At 28.5% G+C, this 12,448-nt stretch overlaps 1 protein-coding gene across 1 annotated transcript; it reads left to right on the top strand.

Annotated features, from left to right (window-relative positions):
- Positions 1 to 1,533: 1,533 nt before the first annotated feature.
- Positions 1,534 to 8,649, top strand: LOC111037227 (ATP-dependent RNA helicase vasa-like). Its single transcript, XM_022319637.1, has 9 exons — positions 1,534 to 1,786; positions 4,152 to 4,990; positions 5,060 to 5,281; positions 5,341 to 5,517; positions 6,410 to 6,608; positions 6,735 to 6,935; positions 7,585 to 7,757; positions 7,847 to 7,930; positions 8,584 to 8,649. Exons 2-9 carry the CDS (start codon positions 4,163 to 4,165, stop codon positions 8,632 to 8,634), a joined length of 1,935 nt encoding a protein of 644 aa, XP_022175329.1. The 5' UTR covers positions 1,534 to 1,786; positions 4,152 to 4,162; the 3' UTR covers positions 8,635 to 8,649.
- The last annotated feature ends 3,799 nt before the right edge of the window (positions 8,650 to 12,448 follow it).

Genomic DNA, 12,448 nt, shown 5'->3' with positions numbered 1-12,448 from the left:
ATGAGTAGCTACTAATACAAGCGCAGTTCCATGAGTCATGGCATAAACTCATAATGATTAGTAATAATAACTGATCACTGATCAGTATAATAATTGACGAACGGACGATATTCTAATTAGATAACTCGATAATATTATTACTGTTAGGTACTGATAATATTACTGAACTGACGACGACATTGTTACCAATTAATTACAATATTATATTCAATTTACTTGAATTATCTTTAAAACATTATTATTAAGAATTTTCTGACTTTCCGATATTGTGGTGGCGAAAATGCGAGATGTGGTTCTGGAGTGGCTGATGAAAGGAGAGGTGAATGCGTATAGCTTCGACACACACACAGTAATCGGGAAGAAATTCCCGGCAAAAAAGTTCAGTGAAAAATGTACCAATATGGCAATATATACTTATTATTGTGCAGCTGTACCGTTGTACTTTGTATTTTAATGTGTAATGTAAAAAATGTTTGTACATATATTTTATTTGTTATCTACCATAATAACTATCACAAATTCTTAAACCGTATCTTTTGGTCCTATATATTTGGTACACTAGAAAATTCCCTATTTTCGAACATTCGGTACGGTATGGGTATAGTTGATGAGATTGTTGCCCGTTTGTTGGATGCACGAGTGCGCGTTTACACGTTTGTTTTGGAATTTTGGGTTTTTCGCAGTTCACAAGCAAGTTTACATTTAAAAACGGAATGAATTGGTCCTAACGAAAAAATACTCTCAGGTTGGGTAAATGGGATTTTTGTACAATTTTACACACACACACACACACACACACACACACGCACACACGCACATGTGGTAAGAATACCGTGTGCACTGGTACCGTTGAACTCGGCGCCGAACTGCCGAAAAAGTAAGAAAGAGTAAGAAACTGCAGCCGAACCCGAATAATAGACGGAATCTACAAACACACACGAAATACAACCACATTTGTTGCGGAGCCAGAACGTCGGGATGTTATTCGACCGGTTTTCGTTTGTGTATATACGTGCTGAACCTCACACGTGTTTTTCGTATTGTTTTCGTTTTTTTTTTCCTCTCCTCCTTTCTTGGTTTTTATGGCCCTGCGTGACCCGAAGAATCATCCTCCCTCGTATGCCCGCGTCACCCACAGGCCTACAGATATAATTCGTAGAAACCGTCGGGTACGAGTGCACCGTCGTCGAGGGTGGTGAACTCGTGTGGTGCGGTCCGAACAATGGTTTTGTAAAATTATTTCGTCTTTCCAAAAATCTGTACCCTTCCCCTCCCCTCATCCCGTGGACAATACTGTTGTTATTGCTTCGGTCTGTTCCCGTCGAGCGCCGCCGCCGCCACCGCCGCCGTACACCGTAGCGCCTCTCTCGCACACGATCGTTCGTTACTTCTCTTCCTCTCTGCCCCACACGACCGTTCTCTCTTCTCACCATCGTGCGTCTCGCTCTCGCTCTCCTCTCGCTCTCACTCTCTCTCTCTCAAACGTTCGTTCGTTCTCTCAGCCCCTCTCGCTCAGTCGCTCTCTGTTTACACTCCAACCGGTGTACGCCGTGCGAGACCACGATGACGACCGGCGTTTAGTGTATCGCGGTATTTCACACTTTGTCGTCGTGCCCGCGACACAGACGTCCCGTCAGCTTCTGAGCCTATCGATTTCGTCCCGGAGTTTGCGGTCTTCTCTGCATCCCGTCGGCACACCACCGCAATAATAACATCATTATTATTGACATCGACAACGAGAAACGAGAATAATATTGTTATTGTCACAGAAAACCACGAGATCTAGGTAAGCTACTGTGATATATAATATTTTTGATTGTTTTTATACGTCTGTCCAAATCGAGTGTAATACACGCTTGATTCTTCTCAATCCTTCGTTTACACGTGTAGGTATTAACTAATTATTAATTAATACTCATTTCCGCCTATTTTTATTAGTTTTACTTCCGCATTATTATTTTGTTAGGGTAGGTCGGTAGGTAGGTTAGGTACGCAACAGGCAATATTTACAGCCTTACAGGTATTTTTTTTCATTTTTTTTTTGCGATCTTGATTGACTGTTTTATAATTGTAATACGTTAAAATCTTATAACTTACAAGAAATCTAACTAAAATCACTTTTTTTCTTGGAATTTCTTTTACTGGCCCGTATTTGTTGTAAATATTTTTGAATTACTGCTGTTTGATGTACGTACAAAAATAAACGAAATACACGCCCTGTGGTAGACACTCGTCTTCAGCGTTTCGGTGAACAATTATTATAAACGAGTGATGCACAGCGTACATTTCAGTACCCATGGCCCATGGGTACTGGTGCACCCAGTCTTAAGGAAACGTCGCACCCACATGTATTGTCTCCGTTTTACACATGTAGTGTGCTGTTAATTTTGATCTTAGAATGAATTGACCTATTGTTAAACTTTTTGTAAAGAACAATATCTATATTATCTAGTCGGTTTTTTACGATATTTTAATTTTTAAGCGAGTTATGAGTATTTAAAGTATTAATAATTGAAAATGCTCATAATTCACTTAAAAATTAAAACATCATAAAAACACCAAGGAGAGGACATGAATAATGTTCGTACCTAAAAGTTTGATCATAGGTCAATTCACTCTAATATCAAAACTAACAGCTCATTATATTGAAACTAGGGAACGAAAATATATTAAGTCGTACATGTGTAAGACGAAGGCAACACATGCAAATACATAATCCCCTTAGTAAAATATATAATGGATTTAAATATTTTATTTTTGTGTCATGTTATTGCTTAGTGCTTACCATAATGTATCCTATCAAAAAAAAAATTTCCACCAAGACGCCTATGCGTCATAAAACCGTTTTCACCACACCACTGCTCGTCTCACTTCACTAACCTTAGAGCAGGATAGTTGTACATTAATATATTATTATTTTAAATTTGATTGTAAAGAGGATCGAAATATTATTATGTTTGTTGTTAAGGAGTTTAATATAGGCAACATGAGGTATACATGTGTAGTGGTTATGTTTATGCACCTATATAGTAAATTATAATCAGTGAGCATGCGAGAACATCAATTATATAAAATGTAACTTAAACAATCTCATCTCGCTATCGCATGTGAGAATGTGCTTTTTCTGATTAAAATATAGTATACCTACTTATTGTCCATCATTGATCTATTAATCGGATATTAAGACTTCTAAGATCAGATTTTAATTTGTCAACTTTGACATTGACTTTATTTTTGTAAATTTTACACCAATACTATACGTGGCCAAGAAATATTTATTATTTTGTAATTTTAAATAATGTTATTCAGGAAAAAGTGAAAAATGTGTTAGAAAAGAGTAAGTTTAAAGTAAAGTAACTGGCCATGAAATAACTTGCTACTATGCACAAAAATTGGTAGTTTTTATAATATATCTAAATATTTGAATAAGACCTTACTTAGATAATATTAAACCATGACGCATTATAGGTTGACTAAATGTTCAGTAAATTAGATTTATGTGTTATAGGTACCACATTTATATTTTAGATGTATACATGTTTTACATATGTGTACCTATAGTTTCATTTTGTAATACATATTTAAAAATAAAAATAATATATAAATGGAAGCAAATACCTAACACAAGAACACAATGAATTACCATAACATTGTTTATATCTTTTCTCTGATGTTTAAATGTTAGTTTCTTTTTGCTCTGAAGTTTCTTTGAAACTATATTGTTTCTCTCCTTAATATTGGTCTAAAAATGTATGTTATGTCATGATTGAAATTCAGTATTATGTATAAATTGAAATTCTATCACTCATTTAATGCCCGTTAAACCTACCTATTAAGTAATTCAATATTGATTATATTTAAACCATATTTTACAGGTATACAATTTATATACATGGCTGATTTCAGCTAAAAATAGGTCATACTTACATGTAAGTATGTAACAAATATTTGATCAAAATATTGTCAAAATATTATATGACTGATACATGATGAACACAGCATAAATATAAATACTTATTGGATAGTACCTATTAGTACCTATTATACCAACATAATACATAATTTTCTTTACATTTATTACTTGTTTGTGACATTTTAAATTATTATTTTACTTTACATTATTTTAAATACAATTAATTATTTTGTTCTAGAAATCATCAATATGGAAGAAGTAAATAAAGAACGTGAACCTTTAGTCCAAAATGCAACTGGCCGTACACTTGTTCAAGGAGATAGTTGGTATGCTAGTACTTTTAATACTGATGATTGGGATTCAACTAAAATCAACGGTGATAAATGTAAAGCGAGCTCAAATTATACAGATTGGGATCCAATTAATAACAATGGTCATACTGATGATGGCAAAGTGGTCGATAATTTTTGTGATAATCAAACCAATGAATGTTTTGATGTTACTGGTTGTGTAGACTCAAATCAAACAAAATCTGATGTTGAATATCAAACTGATACTTCTAGTTATGAAAATAACGGACTAACTTATGTCGAGTCTTCTGATCTACAATCCTATGATTCTTGGGGGTATCCAATCACATGTGATCCAGCAAACAATAGTACAGATACCGGAAATTATTCAGAAATCAATGATTGTAATAACTGTTATCATGAAAGTGGTCGTGGATACCAACAAGGTACACGGTTTACTAAAAAATCAAATAAAAAAGGTTTTAATGGTAAAATGGAAAAGCAAAAATCAACTTATATTCCTCCAGACTTTGAAGAAAATGATGACTTCACAATGGAAGCAGGATTAAACTTTGAAAAGTACGATAAAATTGAAGTAAGAGTAAGTGGAATGGAAGTACCCAAACACATAACATCATTTCAAGAATCTGGTCTACGTGAAATATTAATAAGCAATTTGACCAATTGTCATTATACTACTCCAACTCCAATTCAGAAATATGCTATACCAATCATTATGAATGGAAAAGATATGATAGCTAGTGCTCAAACTGGTTCTGGAAAAACTGTAAGTAAAAAGAGTTTTAAAATGCTTTTATTATTATAGATTAAATTGTAATTTATTTTTGATTTTCAGGCAGCTTTTGTTTTACCAATTTTAAACAGTTTAATTAGTGAACCATCTGAATTAGTTGTTGATTATAATCATTGCGAACCACAAGTTTTAATTCTGGCGCCCTCTAGAGAACTTGCCATACAAATATGTGAAGTTACAACTAAATTAAGCAAATATACTTCAATTCGATGTGAACTTCTTTATGGAGGAACAGCAACTTATCACCAAAAAGAAAAAATTTTGGTAAAATGAATTTTAATATCATCAAGAAACATATAATTAATATAGTTTGTTTTTTTCAGAGAGGTGTTCATATAATTGTGGCTACTCCGGGACGCTTAATTGATTTTGTAAATCGAGGTTTAATTACTTTTTCATCTTTGCGATTCTTTGTACTTGATGAGGCTGATCGTATGTTGGACATGGGTTTTTCACTTGATATTGAACGCATATTAACTGATAATACTATGGTGTCTTCGGTAAATATTTCAATTTTCATTTTAAATATACCTAGTAAATAATGATACAAGACTAGTACTAGGTGTGTTCTAGGACAAAAATGGGGCGGAGCGATAAAGGAAAAATATATTTTGGTTTCTAATAAAATTGAACAAAAAAAAACATTTATATTTTTAGCTAAATCAATTTTCTTGAAACAAGTTTCACAAGTGTTGCAACTCATCTTGGTGTTCTGTCATAGCTTAACTTTACTGTTGTTAACTTTCAATAATTGGTATCATAATTGAAAGATTACATAACCTTAACACTGCGGATTACCCCTATTCTTATTATTTGACAACCTATAATGTTACTACCTCGTCGTCCTCTTCTAGGCATATTTTTTCATTAACTAAATGCTTGGTGTAGTATTAAGTAATCAACAAAATAAAATAAACACACACATCATCTAAACATGAAAATAACTATTTACTTTCCTGTAACCAATAACAACCATATAATATATATGTAAAGAAACATTCCGTATTGTTGTGTTATTATTAATGTTATCATAATACAAATAATGAGTAATTAATCTTAATTAATTAATGATAGCACCTAGAAATTCCACACTTAATCTATGCACAATTTAGATATCAAAGAGCTTATATTATAAGTTTTATTAAAATTGGTTCAGTAGTTTTGGAGGAAATAGCAATAATGAATTGTATCGACTGTGGAATAAAAGAGCTAATTTTCACTCTGACCAACTAACATCTTCTTTATTGTATGTATTCCGGTGTACTCGATTATCATTTGAAATAACTGTAATTTAATATTAGTTATAAGTTAAAACTGTTGTTTATCTATACTCATTAATTTACTAATATATGTATATAATAAATATATAAACAAAAATATATTTAATTTTAGGCAGAAAGATCAACAATCATGTTTTCAGCAACCTTACCCACAAATGTTCAACAAATAGCTAAATCTTATTTGAAATCAGATTATATATCAGTAGCTGTTGGAGAAATTGGAGGGGCTTGTAAAGATGTTACACAAACATTTATAGAAGTTAATAAGTTTAGTAAAAAAAAAGCATTAGTTGCTATGCTAAATGAAACGAGTAAGTATACATTTTTTAATCAGTACATACCTACTAAATATTTTGTTTTTTTTTTTTTAAATATCATACTTTCCATTTAACTTTAAATTAGTAATTTATCAATATTATACATTATGTTTATTACAGATGATTGCCAAGGTACAATTGTATTTGTTGAACAAAAAAGACAAGCTGATTTCATAGCAGCCTTTCTCAGTGAACTTAATTATCCTACTACAAGCATACACGGCGATCGTCTACAGCCAGAACGAGAAAAAGCTTTAAGGGATTTCAAGACCAAAAAAATGAAGATCTTGGTAGCTACAGCTGTAGCTGCTAGAGGACTAGGTATATTTAATTTATAATGTATTCGATCATTTAGATTTTCAAAAATTATATTGAAATTATTTATAAACATAAATAAATACCTAACAATTAAATGCAAACATTTATATATTAACATTTTTTATGTAATATTCTTAGACATTGTTTAGGTTTACTACAAATTGCAATAAAAGTCAGATATAAAAAATATTATACTACATTAGTTTCAGTTTTGTTGACACTGCATTCAATAGTGTTTTACATGTGTTCATAATTTAACTATACTCATATTTATGGAATAGCTAGCTTTTAAATGCATTTTACTAACTTATATTATTTTAGTTCCATTGATTTTAAATGTCTGAAAACAACTTTCAAAGAAAGTAAACTGGAGTAAATTGTTTAACTTTGTAATGTTATTGCAGTAAATAAAAACAAATTGTACAAATTAACTTAAACTCAAAGTTCATTTTTTGTCTATATTTATCCATATTTTTAAATTTTCAAATGTTTATTTTAGTAGTGTATTTCTTGTACAAAGAAATTCAAGTTAAGATTTTTTATGATTCTTAATTTTTCAATTATCAGAACTCTATCTTGGATATGTGTAATACTAACACTCAACATGCAACTATATATTTTTTTATATAAAATTATATTTTTATTTTTACAGATATAACAGGTGTCACAACGGTAGTGAATTTTGATTTACCAAAAACCATTGAAGAATATGTACATAGAATTGGGCGTACTGGTAGATTGGGAAATGCAGGTCGTGCTGTTTCATTTTATGACCCAACAAACGATTCTCCCATGGCTCCATTTTTAGTTAATACTCTTAAACTGGTAAACTAAATTGTTTTAAACTCTTTATTTTTATTTCATAGCTTATTATGTAATAACACATCCAACAATTAAAATATTTATAATTTCAGGCTGATCAGGATATCCCAGAATTTTTATCCCAGTATAGCAGTGAAGATCAGGAACCTTGGAGTCAATTTAATGACATAAGACCGGTACATACATTTTTCATTTTAATACAATTTATTGTAAATTGTGACAATTTCTGTTATCAATTTAATTTTTAAATAATTTATTTGTATAGTTTATTCTATTAGTATTTCAAAATTCACGATGTAATTTATAACAATAACTTTGTATTTATGTATTAAGTAAATAATTTGAATATTTTCGAAGCATTTTTCTTAATTTAATTTTTCTGGTAAATTTGACACTAAAACCTTTACAAAAACGGTTTTCATGATTAAAATAGGATAATTGATAATAATTTTAAACCAATATTTTTAAATCGTATTATTTAATATTTATACTGCACAAACTGCTTTAATGACTCAAATAATCATAGGTTTTACAGCAAATGCTCTTTTCACCGCCACAAGTATGTCCCTGCATATGAATTGTTTTAATATTTAAATATTTGATTAATGTTCAATGCAACATAACTTGAACACCCGGTATATTAAACTGAAATAAAATCAATTTATTATTTAGTATTCTTTTAAATAACTATTGAGTTTATGATTCTTATTTTCTAGTAACATATTCTAATAATATACTTTACTTTATTGAATAGCACTTAATATATTATATCAAAAAATATTCATAAAATAATATATAAATTAAATGAATGTTTATTTTATTTTTTTAGTATGTTCCAGTATTGTCTGAGTATATCAAGCAATCAGTGGAAGAGTGGTAATCCTATCTCAATAACAAATTATGGAAAATGTGTAATTATTAAGCAGTAACCAGTCTTAGAATTACTAATCAACTAATATGAATAATTAATAAAGAACAAGCTCAAATCTATTTAATTTCATTTTTGTTACCATTCAATCAAAACAATTTTTTTTTCAATTAAATGTTTTTGTTTATTATTCATACATCAGTGAACAAAAATGAATTTTTCCATGGGATTATATTTGTTTACCAAACTAAAAATATTTTAAAATTTTAATTTATAATTAAGGCCTAAAACTAAAGACTTAAAAAGAAAAATTGGTTTTATATTTTTTTATTTATTATTTATACATCAGTTTAAAAACATTGAATTTTTACATAGAATTATATTTCTATACCAAATTAAAAATATTTTAAAGTTATAATTCATAAGTAAGGCCTAAAACTAAAGACTTACAAAAGAAAGTAGATTCTATACAACTTTATACCTCAATCTACAAGTTTGATAACATACAATTATATTGTGTAAACTGAAATCAGAATTCAGTGCCAAAATGAAATGATGTGAATATCTATATAATTATCTATTTAATATATTGGCTCATCTTCAATTGTAATGCATTAATCTGTGCTGCAATTTTCTACAGCTGATTCTGAATTTTATTATTTTCTTTAGTTTGACTTTTTTCTTACTTATTTAAAAATAATATAGTTGTTTTTTTTTTTTGGTTTATTTACAATATGTTTTACTGTAAACAATATTGAAATGCATTGGTACTTTTTATAGCATGATATATACATTAAAATTATAATTTTGTACATGTAATACTTCTGCGAATTTAGGTTTTACTTATTTTATACTTATTTAATGTCTCATACTCCTAATCATATGTATAATATGTTGGCAAAAGTGAAATTAGTTGACTTAAGTAACATCATTGTTTATGTTAATTCTATTTTAAATTGTATGTAACAATAAAATAGTGCCATACATTTAGAATTTTACTTGTATTTCAATTACATTTCTTTATACAAGTTACTAAAATTATGAATTTTTTTCAATACAATATTGTGGTGTAATATTATTTCAAACATATGTTTACTTTGAGATTGTATTCATAAATTAAATAATATGTACTGTAATTATTTCAATCTCAATTATGTTGGTTATGGTAACTCACGTCACAATTAGGAACATTTTTTTGTCTTTTGTGTTTTATAATTGTACTATCCTAAACAGAAATAATAATGATTTGAATTATTGTTATTTATTATTTTCTGTTGTTTAGATTTAATTTTTTTATTATTATTAATATGATGTCCTTGGCAACATGGGCCATTAGGTTTAAAAATTAGATTTAATTGTATCATTGTCTATTCATTGTGAAATTACTATACATATAAATATTAAAGGATTATACTTTAATTATAAAAAAAGTGCCTACAGTTTAGTTTTTGTTTTTCCTTTTTTATACATTTATTTCTGTAGCTTAATCTATATATATATATATATAAATAAATGTTTCTTTTTTGTCCGCCATGGCGCTTTAGGCTCAAAAACTACAGGATGGTTTTCAATAAATGTTATACTAATAAATTCCTTGACACTTGGGAAGAGTTTGTAACTTTGTTTTTCTACCCTTATAGAGCAGCTTACACATGAATTTTTTTTTCCACCTCCTAAAAATCAAAGGGTTTTTTGTTTATACATAAGTTGCCACTAGTACCAACTTTTTAAGTATATTATTTGGGATTCCAAATCGGTTAAAAAGTATTTGATTAGAAGCCATAGGTAACAATTATTAATTATCATACATAGAAGGCTAAGGTATATGATTGAGGCTTATAAAATAAAAAAGCGGGTAAGTGGATGTCGCTCTGCTGTACAGTAGGTTACAAGTGGGTCACTGTATAATGGTTGGAATTAAATTTGAATTCAATGATACAATATCATTGTATAAGAAAAACGATTCTGAGTGGAGACGGTATGTCAGTCTTGGTTTAAGACATATTACATACTTATCTATGGTATTAACAAAATAATTGACTTAATCGTAATATTAAACTGTAGATTGTATAGATAGGCTATATTTTGATTTTTTTGATTCTTCAGTTTCATATTATACCGACGAATAATATTTTTAAATTACAACAAAATAACCAAAATCGTTATTACTGATTTTAATATATAATTTCGTCCAAATTTGAATTTAAAATGTCTGTAAAAAATAACTGTGTTTATGTTTTTTGTAGATTTTTTGGTTACAGTATGAACTATTTATGAGAATCTTTGTTTTAAATTTTCAATCCTTAGTTATAAAAACTGAACATTTTATAATTTTTTAATTACAGTGATTAATAATTTTGGAGATTTTGATAAATTTTGTCAAAATTCGAATTTTAAATGCTTTTAAAAAAAATTTGTGCCTATGTATTTTAAAAATTTTACAATTGCTATTGTAAAAATATATCAGGAGCCTTGTATTAAATTTTCAAGCTTTTTCACCCAACAAATAAAATTTTATTGGTATTTATAGAAAAAAAAACTAAGAAAATTTAAAATTGACAATGTCCGTAAACATCTCAAAAAGAGTCAAATTATTTTCAAAATTTTATCGTGTTTAGAAAATGCTAATATCAACATTCAGTGAAATTTTCAAGTATCTACAGCCATTCGTTTTTTAATTACAACAAAAACAGAAAATCGTTACATGAGAAATCGAGTGAATATCAAATGTTGTAAAAATATGAATTTCAAACCCTCATAAAAATTTAATTTGACTTTCTTCTAAAAATTTTTTTTTTGATAAAGGTAGACAAACTTATGAGAAATCTTGTATTAAATTTTAAAATCTAAGATTTAAAAACAAAATTTTTTATGAATTTCTAACTTAAAATAATTTCCAAATTTTTGTCGTTTTTACGTATTTTGTCAATATTTGAACTTTAAATGCTTATAAAAAAAAACTGTGACTAAGGATTTTTAATTTTTTTCATCTGCCTTTGAAACAATATACTAGGAGCCTTGTATTAAATTTTCAAGTTTTTTAACCAACAAATAAAATTGTATTGATATTTATAGAAAAAAAAACTAAAAAAATTGAAAACTGACAATGTCCGTAAACAGTTCAAAAAGAGTCAAATTATTTTCAAAATTTTACCGTGTATAGAAAATGCAAATATAAACAACCTGTGAAAATTTCATATATCTACGGTCATTTGTTTTAAAGTTACAACAAAAACCAAAATCGATTTTGCGTAAAAATCCCCGTTTTTCCTTAATTTTTCTTTTGTTTTTCACGTCGCTTTTGAAAACTACTAGGAAATTTTTACTTTTGACCCCCCAAAGTACCAACTAGATTCACTTTCCAATCAGAAAAGTTGCTGTTGAAGAAAATCGAAGCAGTTTTACTGTCCTAAAAGGTGATGACAGACACAAAAAAAAATTTTAAAAAAAATAAAAAACACACATCATTGTAAAATCAATACATTCATCGTTCCACTTAGAATCTAAAAATACTTGACTGATTTTGACGATTCAAGGAAAGTTAAGATAGTAGATTTAACCCGTTTTTTAGTGTGACATACCCACCATTAATTATACTAAAATTGTAGTCACATTTTCATAAAAAAAATTTAATCATCACAATCTACAGTACGTGGATTGTATTAGGTGGTCAATCTCAGCTTCATTTGTCTTTGGGTAGTAATGTAGTATAGCTTTTATAGTAATTAGTAGAATTGCATAAAATTATAAATGATCTATTATTGTACTTCTTTGAAGTATTTTAAATACATTATCGATTAGCTATCAAGAATGATCTAATTCAATA

The sequence above is a fragment of the Myzus persicae genome, unplaced genomic scaffold, assembly GCF_001856785.1.
Source record: "Myzus persicae strain clone G006 unplaced genomic scaffold, MPER_G0061.0, whole genome shotgun sequence".
NCBI classification, from domain to species: domain Eukaryota; kingdom Metazoa; phylum Arthropoda; class Insecta; order Hemiptera; family Aphididae; genus Myzus; species Myzus persicae.
The sequence above is the reverse complement of the archived record's forward strand: the minus strand, read 5'-3'. Positions and strand labels throughout refer to the sequence as shown.

Coding starts and splice junctions, on each gene's coding strand:
- LOC111037227 (XM_022319637.1), top strand. CDS start 4,163: ATGGAAGAAGTAAATAAAGAACGTGAACCTTTAGTCCAAAATGCAACT. Junction 5,282..5,340: donor ACCAAAAAGAAAAAATTTTG/GTAAAATGAATT, acceptor TGTTTTTTTCAG/AGAGGTGTTCATATAATTGT. Junction 6,936..7,584: donor TGTAGCTGCTAGAGGACTAG/GTATATTTAATT, acceptor TTATTTTTACAG/ATATAACAGGTGTCACAACG.